The 21,380-nt window shown below is 42.1% G+C and overlaps 2 protein-coding genes across 2 annotated transcripts in view; one reads left to right on the top strand and one right to left on the bottom strand.

Moving 5' to 3' along the window:
- The window catches only part of Slc5a8 (solute carrier family 5 member 8), a 42,322-nt gene extending 32,191 nt beyond the window's left edge, over positions 1-10,131 (top strand). The window contains exons 11-15 of the mRNA XM_051172647.1: positions 2,095-2,181; positions 3,146-3,351; positions 6,481-6,584; positions 9,402-9,481; positions 9,905-10,131. Of these exons, the coding sequence (XP_051028604.1) occupies positions 2,095-2,181; positions 3,146-3,351; positions 6,481-6,584; positions 9,402-9,481; positions 9,905-10,030 (603 nt within the window). The 3' untranslated portion in view covers positions 10,031-10,131. The remainder of the gene's footprint in view (positions 1-2,094; positions 2,182-3,145; positions 3,352-6,480; positions 6,585-9,401; positions 9,482-9,904) is intronic.
- A 7,153-nt stretch (positions 10,132-17,284) lies between these two features.
- LOC127212561 (60S ribosomal protein L29-like) lies at positions 17,285-17,743 on the bottom strand (the record flags this gene model as incomplete). Its single annotated transcript, XM_051172639.1, has 1 exon — positions 17,285-17,743. A coding segment is annotated over exon 1 (459 nt), but the record flags the coding sequence as incomplete, so codon positions are not given.
- Between the last annotated feature and the right edge of the window lie 3,637 nt (positions 17,744-21,380).

Here is a 21,380-nt window from a genome sequence, read left to right on the forward strand (position 1 = left end):
AGTTGAGGTCACTGATACCTTCCCCCATGGGTCATTTTGGCCCTCACTGAACAGCCAACATTTCACCTGCTGAGCGTGCCTCTATAGATTTCCTATAGTTCATCTGGTCATTACAGTCAGGTCCTGCCAAGTACTATCAAACTCTTTTCTCACTATTGGCAAGTCTTCCTTCAATCCATAGCTGAAGTCCACTTTTTTTTTTTTTTAAATCTTCCTCGGTTGTTCATCTGGACATTGAGTACTGGACATTGAGTACTCCAGACTCTGTCAATGAATCAGTTAAGTTCCCACCAGGTTGTTCTGAGAATGCTGAAGGCCGTTCTTTACCCATCAATGGAAACTTGTTTGAGATTTGACAGACTTTCAGGCTCACATAACTTGTTAATGCCTGACCCTCTTCAGAGTCAAGCGGTCAAGTGTGAACCTTATCATGGCTGCAGATAAGTGATAGCCATAGGACCGTCCGAGCTGACTGTGACCACGAGTCACTTTGTACTATGGTAAAACCCAATCTTGGGAAATTCCAACCCAGCTTCTTCCAGGGAGTTCCAAGAACCAGGCCATCTCAGTAGATAGATGCAACTTTTAGAAACCTTAACCAAATAAACTCTGAAAGGAGAATTGAGCAACTAGCCTGGACTGAATAGAGGCATAAGAAACACAGAAGAATTGTCCAAAGTTTGAGGATGGCCCCCTGATAGAGATTCTTGCTGATCAACTGCCCAGCGACACTGGCATCCATGTGCTATCTGTCTTGTAAGAGGGCAGCCAGGATGAACTACCTGCTTAAGATGATATATAAAGTCTGTATTTTATAAACAGTTAACTGGGGAAAAGTTTTTCGCGGTGTTTTTTTTTTTTTTTTGAAAGAGCTGGCTAATTTTGGCATCCAACATCCCCAAACATGCAAAGTGATTTCTGCTGATACCACAGTGGAGGTAGCTTCCTTATTTCTGCACCTTGGTGACAGCTTGTTTTCTACAAGGATCCTATAATGCCACCCAACAGGGAGGACCCTTGGTACAGGTAGCTATAGACAGTCTCAGATGCTCACCGGTCTTTGCTGGTATGGGTGTGTGAATTGAGGTTTTCCTCCATCATCTGCAGTCTGGCTGGTGACTCCTGTTGTGATTGGCTTCTCCTTCTTCATCAACTCTGGATGGTATGGTGAAATCACCCTAACTTGAAGCCTCCCGCTCTCCCTCCCAACTCCTTACTGTATCACTAAATACGGTCCTTCTTTTCTCATGGAGCCTTTTTGAGTCATCTCTTTTATGTCTATAATCCTGGCTTCCAGATCATGTGGCTGTAACTGGCTTCATGGCCATGTGATGTTTTCACCCTCACAGTGGAGTCTAGCTCACATGCCGTGACTCTGCTGAGAACAGACTCCACGTGCCCCCCCCCCCTTAGCCCACATCCTTCTCACACGCTGGTTCTCTTTCACAGTGTCCACACATTCTCCAGTTCACAGTGCAGACTTTTGGAAGAATTCATTTGAATCAAGGTTTCAGTATATATCTTCTAATACTTCAGAGGTTAAGTTAGTGGCTAGCTGAAAGGCTGCCCCAGCAAAAGGCCAACAGGCTTAAGCTAGATAGATATGTCCGTGTCTTTATTAATAAATCTCAAGCAGGATCAGTGAAAGCCAGGCAATAACCCTGTCTCAGAACAAACAAACAAAACAAACAAACCCAACGAACAGAAGCCACTTGAGATCGAGACACGGAAGTTTCCAGGTATTGATGATTTCTGCAATATGGTTTTTTTTTTTTTTGGAGGAGACTGTGATATGATGTGGCCAGCAGGGTGGGGTAGGGTCATAGGGGTAGATGAGTATCATGGTGGCCCGTGACAAGTTATGCCCCTGAGGAATACAGAGAAGGAGGGATTGTTGGGAGGATGGTCTTTTTACAGGCCACATATACCTGTCCCACCTGGTAGTGGTGGCAGGTGATGATGTCCCTGAAGGCAGGGGAGTTGAGTCACATGTACACTAATAGACTGAACACTTTAATACCTACCCTGCTAAAATTTCTTGTAACATGCTTGGGTTTGAGATTTCTAACTGTTGACTTTGTGTTGTTGTTGTAGGCCGCACTCAGCATATTTGGCATGGTTGGTGGACCACTTCTGGGCTTGTTTTCGCTGGGCATCTTGGTCCCCTTTGCCAACTCTATTGTAAGTATAGCTAATGGATATATCTAAAGGTTACCTTTCCAACTGGATTTTTCTTCCCAGCTCTAGAGACATGGTTGTTTTGAGATCTGTCATTAGTAACTTGTAATTACTCTTTTTTTTTTTTTCGAGACAGAGTTTTTCTGTGTAGCCTTGGCTGTCCTGGACTCACTTTGTAGACCAGGCTGGCCTCCAACTCACAGCAATCCTCCTACTTCTGCCTCCCTGAGTGCAGGAATTAAAGGCGTGGGCCACCATGCCTGGCTTAAATCACATTGGTGGCATGTACTGTGCATGTTCAAATTCTAGCTCCTCTTAAAATCTAGGCTTTAAGGAGGGAGATCAACAGGCTCAGACAGATTTAAAAACTGTATTCAGTCAGAGCACAGCAAAGAGAAGTAATCCTATCATTACTACCATGACCACAGGATTTGTTCCTTTGGTGCTTCAAGCTGAAGCTCCTGTGTATCATTCCAGACCTGAGGAGGTGAATATAGTTGGGAATATTAGCCAGAAAAAGGCGACACCTCTGCTATTATACCCAAACATGTGTGTGTCTGGAAATACAAAGTTGTGTCTGGAATAAATGACATCCAACTGATATCTCTGAAAACCAACAGGAAGTCCATTTCCACTATAGGATGAAGTTCTGGAAAGACCTAGAATGTATATAAGTGATGTCAGATATTTATAATATAACTCTTAGTTAGATAAAGAGAGAATGAAGTTAATAAGTCTCTAGAACTCTGGGCAGAGACACCAGGGGTGTATAGTACCCTTGACAAGAGGCAGAGACACTGTAGGGAAGAGAGACAGATAGGACACTGGCCAGTTTGCCTTTGACCCTTTTGAAGCCAGCTTTCTCACGTTAGATCTGCCTCAAAGAGAATGACATTATGTTTTTTTTTTTAAAGCACTCTTGTTTTTTTTTTTTTTTTTGTTTTTGTTTTTGTTTTTGTTTTTTCAGGGAGCACTGGCTGGTCTGTTGGCTGGATTTATCATTTCTTTATGGGTAGGAATTGGAGCTCAGCTTTACCCTCCACTTCCTGAGAGAACCTTACCATTGCCGCTCGATACCCACGGCTGTAACAGCACGCACAATGTGTCGGACTGGATGTCCACCACAGAAATGCCGTTTTCCACTAGCGCTTTCCAAATACACAACGTGGAAAGGTATTAAGCTTCGTGTTATGTCTTTAAAGCTTCTGTGACAAATAGGGGCCTCTAGTTGTTTTGCTTTTGTTTGTTTGTTTGTTTTGTCTTGTTTATGACACTGCATTTTCCTAACCCGGAAATGTGTAGACTCTCTGTGGCTTTCTTGCTGTGCTGTTTTATAGTGTTTCTAAAGTACAAGGACAGCAAGTGACAATAGCTGAAGACATAATGAGACATCTTGTAGCCTTTAACAACAACAACTTCTTCTTCTTCTTCTTCTTCTTCTCCTCCTCCTCCTCCTCCTCCTTCTTCTAGCTCTTAACTTCTTACTGGTTGATGAGCATATCTTGGAAATGCCAATTTTAATTCTTTTATGAATAATGAAGTTGACCGCCATTCAATATGTTTATTGGCCACTCAGATATCTGCTTTTGTCAGCTGCCATTTTAGGATTGTTCAAATTTTCAACAGACTCTCTGTCTCTTGTTTATTTAAGAGTTTGTGATTTTTTAAAATTCAATTTATGCTTCAAAGATATTTTTCTCAACCAGTGGGCTTTATTTTTTTTACCAACTTTGAGGTCATAAAGGTATTCCTCTAATTTATTTATTTTTGGTTTGTCGAGACAGGGTTTCTTTGTGTAGCCCTGGCTATCCTGGAACTCACTATGTAGACTAGGCTGGCCTCAAACTCAGAGATCCTCCTCCCTCTGTCTCCCAAGTGCTGTTATCTCTCTATTTTTTTATTTTTATTTTTATTTTTATTTATTTATTTTTTTTGAGACAGGGTTTCTCTGCATAGCCTTGGCCATCCTGGACTCACTTTGTAGACCAGGCTGGCCTCGAACTCACAGCGATCCACCTGCCTCTGCCTCCCGGGATGCTGGGATTAAAGGCGTGTGCCACCATGCCCGGCCTCTCTATTTTTTTAAATGAAAAGTTTTATTGGTTAATGGTGTGACCAAGATTAATTTTTCCCCATGTGGAATTTCAATAAATCAGGTTCCTCTTTTTTTTTAATTTTTTATTAATTTATTCTTGTTACATCTCAATGGTTATCCCATCCCTTGTGTCTTCCCATTCTTCCCTCCCTCCCCTTTTCCCCTTATTCCCCTCCCCTATAACTATTCCTGAGGGGATTACCTCCCCCTGTATATGCTCATAGGGTATCAAGTCTCTTCTCGGTAACCTGCTGTCCTTCCTCTGAGTGCCACCAGGTCTCCCCCTCCAGGGGACATGGTCAAATGTGAAGCACCAGAGTATGTGAGAAAGTCATATCCCACTCTCCACTCAAGTGTGGAGACTGTTCTGACCATTGGCTAAATCTGGGTAAGGGTTTAAAGTTTACCGCCTGTATTGTCCTTGGCTGGTGCCTTAGTTTGAGCGGGACCCCTGGGCCCAAATCTTCCTATCATAATGTTCTACTTGTAGGTTTCTAGGACCCTCTGGATCCTTCTACTTTGCCATTCTCCCATGCTTCTCTCATCTAGAGTCCCAATAGGATGTCCTCCCCTCTATCCCAGTTTCCTGGTAAGGCTCCTCTAATTGAAAAGATTACCGTGCTGTCTACCAAGGTTTGCTGGTGACTAAACTAATGTAAGTCAAATGGCAGTTTCCTGGGTATCTGCTTCTCAAGTCACTATTCTATGGTATTTTTTCTCCCTTTGCTCAATACCACATTATGTCAACTTCATTAATTCATCTCAGCGTGCTTCTCCTCTTCCTGGGATTTTAGCTTCTGAATTTCTCATTACCTTGATCTTGCTGGTGCCTTAAAAATGTGCTTCTACACACTGTTCTTAGCAGGGAGGTTGATTTTAATGAAGCTGTTTTATTGAAGCTGAAAAGGACATCCCTGAGCCGCGGTTCATATTCCCCAGGGTTTTCTCTGATCACACACTGCAGTGTAGACCTCTGCTCTCTACCCTGTTCTTCTCATACAGCATTGCTCCATTTTTTTTTCTTATAAGACTTTAAAAAAATTATTTATTTACTGCTTATTGTATTTCTCTTTCGCTGGATCTAAGCTTTATGTGGAGAGCAATTTCATCTACCTTACTTATGGCTGACTTCAATGATAAGAACAATATTGGGGCCATAATGAAGAGTTTAATAAAAAAAAACACAGACACTTAATATTTTATTATTGCCATTATTATGTATAGTCAGCTTTGTGTTACAAAGCATCAGCTTGATCAAGGCAAATGATATTTCGGCTTATAGTTTTAGTGGTTTCAGGCCATGATGGTCTGACATTGATACATCTGAGATTTGGCGGCGCAGTAGATCATGGTGACAGCATGTGTTGGAGGAGATGGTTTCACCTCATGGAGCTGGAGGGCATAGAGAGGGAGGAAAGGCTGGACACCCAAATATCCCCTTTGAGGGGTACCTGCAATGACTTACCTTCTTCCTAGTAGGCTTTACTGCCTAGAAGTTTGCCATATCCAATAGTTTGGGATGAAGACCAAGCTACTAAGACATGAGCCTAAGGGGCACACTTATGCAAATTACATCAGTTCACCAGCTTAAGAGGCAATGTATAAGAACAGTTTATTTGTGATAAAGTGAAGATAACCCCTCAGAAAATAACACAAACCTAGTTAGTTAGAATAAGTGCTCTTAAAATGACATTTGAGGGGTCTGATATTTAATAGATTACAAGAAAAAATTAAGAAGATGCTAACAGGAAAATTATTGCAGTTACATTGGTCCCTGGTCTGCAGGGGCAAGAATAGCATAGGATGTTGTTTTGATTACTCATTGGCTATTTACACATTCCAGGTAAGAATTATAAAAGAGATTTTACTGGGGCTATGCGTTATCTTTGTGTTGTCAGGGAGTCTACAGAAACCTGCCTATGCCAGGTTGCAGTGCTACAGGAGACTGTGGCCTCATACCTTGTGTTTCTGCTGAGCCAGAGAATTATGGAGCCTTATTCTTATGATATTTAAAGTCCTTTCTCACATGTGTGGCCAAAGCCAAGCCATATTTAAGTTCCTGATTCAGTAGCTATAGATCAGAACCATTAATCATGACATTAAAATGGTTAAAGGTTGCATTCCTTAATTTTAGGATCATTGATACACACTGTTTGTTTGCTAGGCACATGGTGAATTATTGTAGCACTATTTTTGGCATCTTTCAGGACTCCACTGATGGACAATTGGTATTCATTGTCATATCTGTACTTCAGTACTATTGGAACACTGGTGACATTGTTTGTGGGGATACTTATCAGCTTATCGACAGGTAATTATCTCAACTTTTTCTTTCTGTTCCCTTCTAGAAATACAAGTCTCCTATGTATGATTTATAGCTATTTGTGGTACTTCACTGTGATCCTGTTAATAATTTATATTACTTTTAAAGTTTTATTCATAGAGTATTTGAGAGCCTAAACTTAAGGCAGAAGACCCATCACTATTGTTATCTTGGTTCTACCGCTTAGTAGCTACCTGGATTCGGGCAAGGCTCATAACCACTCCACTTGGAGCCCCAGCATTGTTATGTGGAAAGTGAGAATGATGCAGGCAGGTTGCTGTGAGATAAAGCTCACACAGTTACTTGTTACAAAGGTAGAGCTGTGTGCGTATCTTTTTAAATTTTTTATTTATTTCATTTTTAAATTAATTAATCAATTTTTAAAAATAATTATTTAGATTACATCCCGATTGCTCTCCCCTCTAGTGTATCTTCCCATTCCCCCTCCCTCCCTCTTTCACCCTATTCCCCTCCCCTAGGTCTGTGACAGAAGAGGACCTCCTCCCCCACCATATGGTCACAGCCTATCAAGTCTCATCCTGGTAGCTTGCTTCCCCTTCCTCAGAGTGCCACCAGGCCTCCCCACCCAGGGGAAGTGGTCAAATAGGGGGCACCAGAGTTCATGTCAGAGTCAGTCCCCACTCTTCACACAACTGTGGGGGATGTGCTGTTCATTGGCTAGATCTGAATAGGGGTCTAGGCGTCCGGCATGCATTGTCCATGGTTGGTACAGGAGTTTATGCAGGCCCCTCCTGCGTCTGCCAGTCTTGGTGGTCTTCTTGTAGGAATCCTGGACCATCTGGGTCCATCTATCTCCCCATTCTCCCATACCACTCTCACCTGGAGTCCCAATACAAGTCTCAGCATCTGTCCCAATTCCCCCTGAGTGAAGACTCTCAGAGGACATCCATGTTGGGCTAGTGTCCAGTTATAAGTAGTATATTCCATGTGTGTCTTTCTGGGTCTGGATTACTCACTCAGGGTGATCATTTCTAGTCCCATCCATTTGCCTGAAAATTTCAAGATTTCCTCAAAAATATGCACACATGTAAAGAATAATAACTATAATATTTATTCATTATGTAGTAGAAAGCCTTTGAAAATGTTCATAAAGAATAAATATAGTTTTAATGATCAGTTGATAATGCACAGAGTGTAACCTGTTACCTGGAACGTAGGTTTTGTCCTGAGATTTCATTTCGTTCTCATTATGAACATTCTTCTGGGCCACTTCCTGTGTTGGGGCCCCCACCGCCTATGTTCCACCATTCATCACTTATGTTTATGCTTCTAGTTTATTTTTTAAATCAGTTAATATTTTCTTATGTATGAGTGTTTTATCTGCATATCATGTAATTGCACCGTATGGTTTGCCTGGTGCCCACCGAGGCCAGAAGAAGGTGCCATATCCCTCTTTACCTGTGATTCTGAGGCATCATGTGGTGCTGGGAAAGAGATCCAGGTCCTTTGTGATAGCAGTCAGTGCTCTTAACTGCTAAACCATCCTGCCTCCCCCTATATTTATTCCTTTAACTGAGTGAATCCATCTTATATAGCACTTTTGTGAAAAGGACAGAGAGATCTGGCATGGTGGTGCCTGCCTTTAGTCCCAGAGCTCTGTAAAAAAAAAAACCCTAAATAATGATGATGATGATATGATGACGACGACAACAACATCATCATCAACCACCTTGGAAATCTGGAAAAATCAAGAATGCAGTGGCTCCACAGTTCCAAGTTGGTCAGTCCAAGCTGCAGCATAGGGATCTGTCTTTTAAGCACATCCCCTCAAAGACATAGATAGCCCTGGTTTGAGGACCATATACTTGGTTCTCAAAACCATCTTAGTTGGTCTACCAAGAAAAAAAAAAGGGGGGGGGGAAGAAGAAAAAAATGAAAGGCAGCCAGGCAGGCAGGCAGAAAGCAAGACCAAATCAGCAGATCAGTTTCTAAAGCAAAACCTTAAAGGATTTGTGCAACACACCTGTGAGCAAGCGACATTCCACTTTCTTAACTCATTCAATGGTTCATAATTTCTCCATTCGTGTAACTATTCATAGTGACCAAAAGGCAGAGATGGAGGGGCAGAGGCAGAGGGACAGAGGCAGAGGAACAGAGGTGGAGGGGCAGAGGGCAGAGGCAGAGGGGCAGAGGGCAGAGGGCAGAGGTGGAGGGGCAGAGGTGGAGGGGCAGAGGTGGAGGGACAGAGGCAGAGGTAGAGGGGCAGAGGTGGAGGGACAGAGGCAGAGGGGCAGAGGCAGAGGGACAGAGGCAGAGGGGCAGAGGCAGAGGGACAGAGGCAGAGGGGCAGAGGGGCAGAGGGGCAGAGGTGGAGGGGCAGAGGCGGAGGGGCAGAGGTGGGCAGAGGTGGAGGGGCAGAGGTGGAGGGGCAGAGGCGGAGGGGCAGAGGCAGAGGGGCAGAGGGGCAGAGGTGGAGGGGCAGAGGTGGAGGGGCAGGAAGCAAAGGCAGAGCATTAGTTTGCTAATTTATGGGCAGGTCACGTGGATGCTTTTCCTGTCATTATTGTGACGGGCAGCTCTTTATCCAGGTGGCACCAGATGAAGGAGTTGAGTAGGACTGAGGGCTACTGGCTCTCGTTACCTGTTTATCTAGGTAGATATCACAGGATTCACATTTATCAGCTAGAGGCTTATAGCAGGCTTATAGCCTGGATCCTCAGCACCACTTGACAGGTTCGCTCTGCGCTTTCTGAACGTCCATAAGCCGAACGCCTGTGTGGTGGGAGGTCACTTTGTCATTATAGGTGTCTGTATGACAATGTAAACAATGTATTTGTCTTCCAGGAGGAAGAAAACAGAACTTGGACCCTCGATTCTTACTAACCAAACAGGACTTTTTATCCAATTTTGATGCTTTTAAGAAAGTAGGTTGGGTTTTGTTTATCTTACGTTTAGGGAAATGGGTTTTTCATCACCATCACCTGACCAGGACACCAATTAGTCCCCATCACATGAAGAGGAGCTATTTCTATATCTGTATCTACAGGTATTCAGTTGATAGATATAAACTATTTAAGAGAATCTATGGATAGCTATTGACAGTTCATAACACCTTCACATACATAAACATGTATAGCTCAAATGACTGTCATACACCATCCGACCTTCTGCGGGTGTACATTGGTTAGCTGGAATCACTCCCCCTCCCCCTCAGTAGATTGCCAAGCTGTTTTCAGAGAAATAGAAAGAGCAGTAGCAATTATCTTCACTGCACAAGGAAAGTTTCTTTCTAAAAAAAAATTTTCACATTACCTTTCTTTCTTTCTTTCCTTTTTTTTTCCCCCCAGAAGAATCATGTTTTAAGCTATAAATCGCATCCTGTGGAAGTTGGTGGAACTGATAACCCCGCCTTCAACCATGTTGAGCTGAACTTCACAGATCACAGTGGCAAGATCAATGGGACTCGTTTGTGAAGCACGGTCAGGGAGAGATGCTTTAATATGATCTCTCTCTCTCTCTCTCTCTCTCTCTCTCTCTCTCTCTCTCTCTCTCTCTCTCTCTCTCTCTCTCTCTCTCTCTCTCTCTCTCTCCTCTCTCCTCTCTCCTCTCTCCCTCCATGTTTTAGGATAATTGGATCAGATCAGGTTTTTCCTGTCATGAATGTTTTGGAAGATATATTTTGCTAAAGCAATGCCTGACTTGGTTCACTTTCTATACTGATGTATTGATGCTACCCATGAATTAGGAATTTTAACGTCAGCATATTTCAATGGAGCTGCAGTGGTGAATGTTGTGACTACACACATGTCTGCGAGGCACATGCAGACACACGCATGATCCCCGATGATCAAAGGCATATTATTATATTTGGGCATTATTGAAAGTATCCTTTATGCCTTTGGTCCTAGTAGGTATGTTCTGGGATATTTACTAGAATCATAAATCTTGGAAATATATTTCTTTCCTCCCTCTACATATTATATTTTTAGGCCACAGTGAAATGAGGAGGAATCGAGCATATCCGTGGTCCTTTCCTTCTCCTGGATCAGCCCATGGTATAACCTTGCCACCAGTTCTGCTTCTGGGTTGATGTAAGCTGAAAGCATCCCGCCTAGGAGACAATAGGGACCCAAGAATCAGGATTATCTTTAATATGTTATTATGCCTGTGTTTTTACCCCCTGAGATTTATGGCTATTGGCCAATTACTTTGCCTGTCATTGACTATAGACTTTAGAGTATGGAATATTGACTGTAGACTAGAGACTATAGTCTTACCTTTATTCCCAGTCTTTGTTCCACTACACTTGCTTTTGTTGGGCACATTGCCTGGCCTTAAGTGTTCCAGCTTTCTGCTTGTTGCCCTGAGCTTAATATGTGTCAAGACACTCAGTATGAACCATGACACTTCTGTCCTTCCTTCACCAGGCCCCAGCCTATAAATTATAGATGCTCATGCACCTGGTATTGACAAATGCATGTTTCACGTGTATTTGGTAACCCAAGAACATTATATATTTGAAAATGGTGAAGTCTCATGAGTCACATAATTACTGTTGTGCTGTTTCGCCTGAACTACTAATTCATATACTTAAAGAGAAAATTTCATAGGGAAATACTACTTTATTTTCCCACCTGTTCCAGGTTATTAAATACATGCTTTGTTCTGTCTTCTAAGATTTCAAGTAGTAATTTCAAAGTTCTTAGCCATTTATTTGGCTATGTTCATAGATATTGCTTGTGTTATAGAATTTCATCAATAACTTATTTTTCTATCATACACACATTAGATATTGTTGAAAAGATTTTAAGGTTTTCAATAGTTTAAAAAGAGAACTGTTGATATTTTAAAAGTAATTTATAATTTTATACATAGTTTTTGGTCTGTCATGTTTGGAAAGCCATACTTTTTACTCTTTAAAGGCTGTTAAGTAACATTAAAAACTAAAATACCAAAAATGTTCACATTTTTCTGAAACAGAGAGATTTATGTACCATTTAAATAAACTATGTATTCATGTATTTCTTATGTATATAGGTCTATTTATTGATTACTGTATTTGTAAACAAAAATCAAGCTTTGAGACTCTTGCAGCACTCTAATGAGCAGGGTCGTAAAATCTCCTAAGTAGTCTTCTATAACTTTGATTTGAAGTATAGTTATTTATTGAATGATTCTGAATGGATGCATATGCCTGCGGAGCGCTTCAGGTTTGTCAGCGAGAATCAGGTTACTCGAATAATTTTTCTCTGGTCTGATTGCACAGAGGTTACACGATGTGTTCTTCAAGAGAAATGATATTCCGCACGATTTTGTCAACTTCCTGTAAGACAAAGTATATCTTTGTGGCATTTGGAAATATCTATGTTTTATTATTACAAGCACACAGGAGTGTCAGGTAGAGTTCTTAAAGTAAAAAGAAGTTATTATTGCCATAAAAGTATTTGTTTTTAACCTTTGAAATTTGGGGCAAATATGAAGATGGGTGATATGTCAGTATATTGTAATGTAAAGTAAATTCTCTTTTCTTAGTTTTATCGAATCACAAAAACCTTAAAGGAAGATGAAAACCATACAGGTTTTCTGTCAGTATCTTTTGCTGCTGATGAGTCTGTCTTCGAATTTACCCATAATTCCACTTAATACTGGTCTAAGAGATAGATAACCCACCTCACAGAAACAGTGTGAGTGTGAAAGACCAGAGCTTTGACAGACTACAACTTTATTAACTCAAATAATTTGAGGCAAAAATAATTTGCTTGTGTTTTTTTTTTTCGAACTAAGAAAAACCTGTGCTATCATGACGTTGAGAGAAGGCCCTCCCTAAAAACGTGTGCCACTGTAATAAAGCACACTTTGGGATCGGTGGGATCATCATCAACAGGAAGAATATAACCCTTACAGAAAGGCTCAGTCCTAGCCATTCTATAGAGAGATGGGAACTTTATAGCCAAGCTGTAAAACAGCACAGAGTCATGGTTGTCAATGGATGGATTGTTTGAGTGGTTCTTTTATTTTCTTCTTTATGAGATGAGTAGTGACCAACCAACATGGGCCATTGTGCTCTTCTGGGGACATTTAAGTGGACACAATAGAGTGCCAGTACCATGTAGAGAGTTAAGTTCAGGAAAGTTGCTTAAAGTCCCACTAGATAAGATAGCTTCCCCCTCCCCGCCCCCCAACCAAGATACTAGTCAGCTGAAAGAACTAATCATGTGGGTAGCTTGAGAAACCATGGAAACTAATGCTGATGCTTTTTAGAAGCCAAAAGCCTGATGTTTCCATCTGAAAATACCATTAGCACTCTGGATAGTGACCACATGCTTTCAGAGGAGTCTGAGAACGCTAAGATGTTTTCAGAAATAATGGGTAACTATTTAGGCCAGCTCAGCTTCTCTACATGGTTTCTAATATGGCCACACAAAAAAGATGATACGAAATTCATGACTGCTAAGCTCTCTTAATTTCATTTTATTTATGACAAGGGCAGGACATGCAGTTTGTTTTGTGAAATAGCTGAGCATATGATGGAGACACATGGGGCAGAGTTGAGGTTGAGACAGAGCGAACAGTCCTTTGAATTGATTCTTACAGGAAGTTCTGAGTCTTTTCATAAAGACTGCATGACTATTTAGTTCTTTAAAATGCCTTTAATACATTTAGAGTTGACTTTTGTACCATTGCTTGTGAAAATTTTGGGAAAGTTGGATATTTCCATATAAAATATGGCTACAAATCTATTTTTCCAATTTACTGATTAAAATTTCCATGAAAATCTTTGTAGTTGTCTGTTCTTGGAGTGTCTCACTGAAAATAATGAATATTATTTGCCTTCATGCAAAGAGATCTCTACCCTATTTACTCCATAAAGGACTCTTTCAAACTAAATGCTGTATATTAATTGTAAAGCTGAAAGCAATTGAACTTGCCCAATTTTGTCATTGAGGACCACTTAATACTTTAATTAACATTGTGGTTGAAGGTAGAAATGCTGTGGTTTTCATGCTTACTGATTGTACCTCAAGCAGCCATGATTGAAAGCTTGGCCTAAAGGATTCCATTCCTGAGAGATGGTTGAATCTGTGGGAAGCGGGGTCTATAGGTCGTAAGCATCGATGCCCTCAGAAGTGATGGTTGCGTGCCATAATCTTCTTTCTTTAGTCTCTGGTGCACTCAAGCTCTGAGCATTTGCTGTTCCTCGTGTCCCAGTCATAGTGAGCTACCTTTATCAGAGGCTGAAGCACATAGCCACTTCTGCTATGCCTTGAACTTTAAGAGTTGTGAGCTCAACCAACCTTTCCCTTTTAAAGACTCGCTAGTACAAAAGAATACAAAACAAAATAGGGTGGGGAGACAATCCAGTGGAAGAGCCCTTGTCTAGCAGGTGAAAGCTTTGATCCTACATACTAAAAAACATAAAAGTAAAGCCAGGCTTGGTGGCCCACGCCTATAATCCCCAGCACTCAGGGAGGCAGAGGCAGGCAGATCTCTATGAGTTCGAGGCCAGCCTGGTCTACAAAGTGAGTTCAGGACAGCCAAGGCTACACAGAGAAACCCTGTCTCGAAAAACAAACAAACGAAAAACAATCGCCCCCCCCCCAGAAAAACCCCAAACCAACCAACCAAACAAAAAGGTACAAAAAGGACCAACTTTTCTGTATCAACTTCAAGTTTTAGGAGATAAAAATTTAAAGTTAGTGCAAATAATTTTTGGTAATAGCAGGACTTCAAGATTAGAACAGAAACACCAAATCTGAACATTTTTATCTTCTTGGGGAAAAAAAAATCATCCGAAGTTTTAAAGTTAAAAATTTTATCTCAAAGCTATACTTTGTGAGAGGTATAAAATGAACTGGTCAGTCAAGCCGAAGAAAGGCTTAGGCCCAAAAGATGAGTGTGGTGATATCCAACTGCCTAATTTGGAAAACTGCCCTGCAAGCAGATGCCAAGTTTCTTGTTTGGCAAGAAACTTCCCTCTGCTTTGGCCATTTGTGGACATTTAATTGAAGTACCTGTTTACTCCCTGCCCAATCACTGGGTAAGCAAAATTCCAATTTTTAAGAGAAGTTCCCACTCTTCGTGATCTTTCACTATGAAGGTTAGGTTGGATCTTTTCAATTGAAATGCATCACATAGTACCTAGTGCCAGTTTTATCATTTATTCCTATTTCACAAGCACTTATCTCCTCATCTTAAAAAGGCCTATTTTGCCTTTTATCTTTCTTTAGGTGAACTCACCCAGAAAGGCACAGAGTATCAGTTGATAGCGCTGTCTCCTGATGTGCCCGTCCAGCTCTGCATGGGTAGATTTAGAATTCTCTTCTGCTCCCTTTTTTTGTTCCCTGGATAACCCGCAGTGGCCACTTGACGTTCTGTCCTGGAGTCTTGGCCTGTGCCAGCGTCACCTGGAGGGGCTGGGCTGCACTCCCAGTTTCTGATTAGGTGGCACTGGCACAGAGCCCAGGGTTTTGAGGTCTCCTGAGGATGACGGTGTTTCTGGTCTGTGAATCACATACTGACGATTATGGCTCCAACTCACAGTGGCTTCTTTGGAAACTCAAGCCGATGACTTTTGATTTGGGAGTTGCTACGTCCTCATTGTCCAATAAAACCCACACTTGTCAGTCGCATTAGAGTGCCATCCCCGTCCTGTCCACATTACATTGAGTGTCCTGTGATATACTGCACATACCACCCTCTCTTGGTTTCTTGTTATTTCATATACTCCCCTCTTATACCTTTGCAGTATCTCAAATCTTGGAAACAAATACCTGCTCGGTTGTCAGAAACTAGCAGTGTGTGTGTGTGTCTCATTTCCCTCTCTTCTGTTTCTCTGGGTGGCTTTATCTTGTACTTACCTTTAGCGACAGCGATAGGCTTCACCTGTAGCATCCACTCAGCTGTCTCTTCGCTGGCACGCACTCTCCGTGTTCTGTTTTGTTCATGGGAAGGGGCCCTCCACTCCAGTTACCTTCTTGACTTCTCGCTGACCCCTTTATTCTTTAACTGCTCATGGGAACAGGTCACGGCTATAGAGGTCAGTCTGTGTGTGTGTGAGGTGTTACTCCTAGGACTGCGGGGCAAGCACTGATTTTTCTCCCTTTGGGTGCTGCTGCTTGGAAGTTGTAGACCCCACCACCTTCAGCGCACTGTCTTTCTGATCTTGCTTACTTCACTCTACCCTCACTGGCCCTGTATCCCTGCAAACCTGCAACAGCACACCCTGCCTCAAGGGAGGACTCTAGAACACTCATTTGGCTCAGTCACCTGAACTAGTACAGGGTTTTATTCAAGTGTTACACTCCAGGGGAGGTATTCTCTGGTCTTTATGTCAAATGGCAACTTTCTTCCCAACACTTCCTAGCCCCTTTTAGCTCTCTTTGGTCACTGCACCAGTCAGCTTTCTGTTTCTATGAAAAATACAAAAATCAAATAAGAGGTATATTTTACTGCCTGATTTTTGTCTGTTTATTTGTTTTCTGTGTAGCCTTGGCTGTCCTGGACTCGCTTTGTAGACCAGGCTGGCCTCGAACTCATAGCGATCCACCTGCCTCTGCCTCCTGAGTGCTGGGACTGAAGGCTGGTGCATGATTTTTAATCCAAGTTTTGTGCTTGTGTCAAAGCAAGATATATAAAGAAGTCCATAGTCAAGCAAGCTGTGTTTCTCATGGTGGAAACTGTGTGTGTGTGTGAATGTGTGTGTATGTATGAATGTGTGTGTGTGTGAATGTGTGTATGTGTGTATGTGTTAGTGTGTGAGTGTGTGTGTGTATGTGTGAATGTGCATATGTGTGTATGTGTGTGTGTGTGTGTGCGTGTGTGTGTATGTGTGTTGGTTTCTGACAATACTCCTCAAGAGCATATTGCCCAGTAGGACCCACTGTTTTGGGACAGGTGGATGGAAGCACAGGGGAACTACTGCAGTCCTGTCACCCATGCAAAGCCACATGAGATTCTTGTGCCCCCTTTCCTCCCCTCCCTTCCTCCCCCGCTCCTTCCCACCCCTGGTTCAGAGGGCAGGCTCAGTCACAACATTCATCCTCAATGGATTTGTGGCAGAGTCACTCTACCAGCCAGGTCTAGATTGACTGGTAACAACCTGCCTGGCTGGAGAAGAACGCCCGTCAGGTCCCAGACTGGGCAAGAGTCTCCCACTTTTAGACTGGTCCACACTCAGACTCTGGGTCCCTTCCCAAGTTAATTCATAGCTGGAGCACCAGGAAAACTTGTTGGGAGATGAAGTGAATTTCTTTTCCAAACCAAATTCATGCTTCTTATCCAGAGCACAGAACTGAAAGTCTCTCAGCTCTTTCTAACACTGACATCTGTTTTCCCTTTCCCTTTTGTTTTCTGTGCCATCCTAGGACTCTGTTGTTTGCTTTTTATTTCAGCAGAAGTTTCCCTTTTTTCTACTGTTGAGTTTCAGTGTGATGCTGTGGGCATGCATCTTGATGGGCAGTAGGACTTGTTGCTTTGGTGGAAGAGAAGCAGGTGAGCGCTGTGACTCGTTCAGCCACCTTTGTTAATCCCCAGGAAACCAGACTGTCTCTTTTCTTTCTTCCTTCCTTCCTTTCTTTCTTTCTTTCTTTTTTTTTTTTTTTTTTTGAGCTTGCCTTAGGTTTATTTGTAAAAACAGCATAGGACACTGGTCATCTGTAAGTAGTGTGTAGGTAGGTGTTGTCACACCAGTCCATCTGTCTTCACATAGGCAGAAGCCTTTTCTCTGGGGCCTTCACAGGGGCCTGGGTGCCTTCGGGAGCCTGAGCTGGGATTAAAGCCTGGGCCTTAGCTGCAGCTTTTGCCTTGGTTTGCACCTGGGGCTTTGGTCGGCAGAGCCTACTACCCTTGCTCCTGTAGCTTTGAATCTTCTTCCCAAGCTTGGGATGAGCGATGGAAGCGAGCCGGCTGAGTTTGCAGCTGGGGCCCTTTGGCATCTTGGGATTAACAGCCTTAGGCTTCACAAGGGCTTTAATGGCCTCTGCACGGGCACTCATTGCCTTTGCGTTGTTTGCCTGCATCTTCTTCAGGCCTTTCTTGTTGTGCTTCTTGGCAAAGCACATGTTCCTCAGGAACTTGGAGTCAACCTCCTTAAGAGATTCATATCTTTGTGACTGAAGTTTCTTGATGCCATTTCTGTGCCATTTGTAGGACTGGTTGTGTGTGGTGTGGTCCTTGGACTTGGCCATGTCTGCACGGTAACCCGCGGCTCCCACAGCGCCTGGGACCAGAAGAGCCGGACTGCTTATTTCTAAACTTAGTACTAGCATCTTCACCATTTTCCTTCCAGGTTTGCACAAGCCTGATCCCATGAGCTCTTGTGAAGGCAACTGTTACGTGAGTAGCTGCTCGACTTGGCATTCCCATAGGGCGACAATCACTGGAGGACCTTAGCTGCCATCTTGCTCTGCCCTACACTTTAACATTTTCATTTTCATTGAACGACCCATTTCTTTTTTGTAGAGGAATTTTAATGCAGCAACATGGCTGCTCTGGCAAGGGATCACATCTAAAGACCTTCTGGTCTGTGTGATCTGGCTGGATTGACACACCTTTAATCCCTCTGGCTGGAATACAGACACGCTCTTAGTACACATCTTTAAGGTAAAGCTGGTTTGTAGAAGTAAGCAACCATATTTGAAAGTGACATCTAATTGAGGGGCAGACAAAGTGACAAGTCAGAGAAAGCCAGAGATAAGATACACCCAACTCTCATTTGAATAGCACAGGAAAGAGAGCAGCAGCAACTGCATCATCATCATCATCATCAGCAGCAGCAGCAGCAGCAGCAGAGAAAGGAGGCAGTTTTACTGGGATAGTTTTACAGAGACAGGTTGTAGGTGAAGTCAGAACAAACCAGAGAATGAGAAGGAGCCAGAAGATTAGAACAGATTGCTGGAGTTAGTATGAGCCCAAGCAGAGCAATTCAGTGAGAAGCCAAGAGAAGCCAAAGCGAATCAGTCAATATGGAGAGGCGTCTGAGCCAGAACTGCTGATTTGAACCAGCCAGTTCAGAAAGAAATAGAAAGGGTAAACAGTGAGTATTCGGTAGTATGTATAAAAGGTAGACTCTTAAGAGATAGGCATCATGGTAAAGAGTTGATATTTCATCCCTTCTGGAATAGAAAGTCATCCAAGACTTTCAAATAGAGTGCCTTATAGCAAAAATGTTTTGTATTGAATAGCATGGATAATTGATATGATTGTAATTAAGGTCTCAACTTGGTGCTGCTCCTCATCTACCTTTTTACCAGGAGGCCAATCTCAAAACAATGAGACAAAACTATTTAGTTCAACTGTAGAGTAGAGTCTATCTATTCAAGTGATAATTCAGTTCACAAAATATCGATCACGTCAGTGCCTGTGAAATGTAATCTCCTTCCAACAGAGTCAACACCACTAGGTACTTGCTGAAAGCAGAGGTTCTGATCCACTCCGACACACTGATTCAACAGGGTTCAGATAATTTTGATACATGTTAAAGTTTGAGAATGACAAAAATACACAATAACTAGTAGGAAAAACAAACTAGACTTGTGATTTGCAGGCAAACTAGATACAATGTTTCATTAAAATGGTTACAATATGTCTTTTGTTGGCAGTATTTATTATGTATATTGGACTTTAGGCCATCAAAGTGATTACAGGCTCTTAATTAATAAGATCTGAATGAAGGAAAGTTGAAGATGACCTTCCAGAGGGTTAATGCTTTTGCATGCTGAGAAAAGCTGTCCATAGAATCTCAAGAACTTTTAGTAACAACCCCTCACGCACCACGAGATTAATGGAGTATAATCAGATCCTGCTTATTAATAAAACTACTTGTGCAATATAAGCATTGCTAGGAAAGACTTCTTAAGGTGTGTGTGTGTGTGTGTGTGTGTGTGTGTGTGTGTGTGTGTGTATAAATACTATGAAGTTGGTGCTTAAATCCTGGCTGTTAATGGGTAATCTGGAGAAATTATTTAATGCTCTTTCTATGAAGATACTATAGGATGCTGACCTCTGGTGTGTTCTGAGAACCTTTCACTAAGACAGAGCATTATATAAAGAAGTGGTATTCTATTTGTGTTTTCCATGTTGAAATGTGGATTTAGAGGAGACTGAGTTAAAATGTATTGTCATAAGCAGAAGCATAAAGTGAATGGATTAATTTATTTTAATTAGGCACTGAAAGACGTCACAAGAGACCTTGAAGACTGTAGCAGTTTCACAGTTGGTTAGGCAATGGGGGGGGGTAGTGGTGGTGAAGGTGACCCTATCATGTGAAGGCTCACTGGGGTTGCAAGATCAGGCATGCACTAAGTCAAGAATGAGGCATAGGGAGCAAGTGTCTAAGTGAGTGAGTTAGATTGTGCAATAGGAGCCATGGAGGATCCATGAATGGGTGGACAGGACTTGTTGGTTATGTACTTATTTGGGTTTTACAGAAACGGCACTGAGTCACCACATCACCAATAAAAATATGTTTCCTTGTAATCCCAACACTCAGCAGGAGAGACAGGAAAAGCAGTTCAAAGCCATCCTTAGCAACACAGTGAGTTCACGACTATCCTAGGCTACAGGAGACCCTGTCTCAAGAACAAACAAACAAACAAACAAACAAACAAACAAGAAACCTAGTAAGTGTTTGGAAGGTGCACATACACACGCAATACAAAGGTGTCAGTTTTTAGTCAACAAAGCTCTCTGAAGTTTCAAAGACTTAACTGCCTCAATAGCGATTTGAAAAACTTTGTGCTAGGAATCACTCTATTCCTGAATGACCTAAAAAGTTAAGTATAATGTTGAAATAGGACATTTCTTTTGCTATTACAACTAAATGTCTGATAGAGGGCTAATGCCCAAAATATATAAAGAGCTTAAGAAACTAGATTAAAACAACAACAACAACTACTACTACTAATCTGATTAAAAAATGGAGCACAGATCTAAAACAGAGAATTCCCAGTAGAGGAAACTCAAATGGCTGAGAAACATTTAAATGTTCATCATCCTTAGCCACCAGGGAAATGAAAATCAAAACTACTTTGGGATTCTGTCTTATACCTGTCAGAGTGGCTAAGTATGGTCAGTAACAGAAGTGAAAACTCATGCTGAGAGGAATGTAGAACACTCTTCCACTGCTGGTAGGAGGACAAACTTGTACAGCCACTATGGGTGTCAGTATGGTGGTTCCTCAGGAAGATGGTGTGAATTTATCTACCTCAAGACACAGCCATACCACTCTTAAGCATACACCCAAAGAATAGAGGCAATTATTTAACCATGTTCACTGATGCTTTATTCATAAGTCAGAAATTGGAAACAACCTAGATGTCCCTCAACCTTTTCAGGCAAATAATGGAATTAGAAAAATCATCCTGAGGGAGGTATCCCAGACTCAAGAGAGATAAATATGGTATGTATGTATTTGCTTATATTATATTCACTAATATTTAATGGATATTGGCCTTTAAAAAAATGATAACCAAGCTATAATCTATAGACCCAGAGTGGTTAGGCATAGAAGAAAGGACAAGAGGGAACACATACATATTCCTGGGAGGGGAAAATAATAGATTTTATGGGTGGACTGGAGCTGGGTGGTGGTGGTGATGGTGTGGGGAGGGATGATATGTGGGGACGAGGTGGAAAGGGGAGAGGGGTTTGGACTGAGGGAGGGAATAAGGGGAGTGACAGCAAGAAACTGAAGAGCATTTGAGGGGCAGTATGAAAACCTGGTGCAATGGAAGCTTCCTATAAAATATGAAGGTGGTCCTAATGAAGTCTCCAAGCAAGGAAGGAAATGGAACCCCTACTGGCCATCTCTTGTCACCAAATGAA

Source organism: Acomys russatus, chromosome 31 (assembly GCF_903995435.1).
Source record: "Acomys russatus chromosome 31, mAcoRus1.1, whole genome shotgun sequence".
NCBI classification, from domain to species: Eukaryota; Metazoa; Chordata; class Mammalia; order Rodentia; family Muridae; genus Acomys; species Acomys russatus.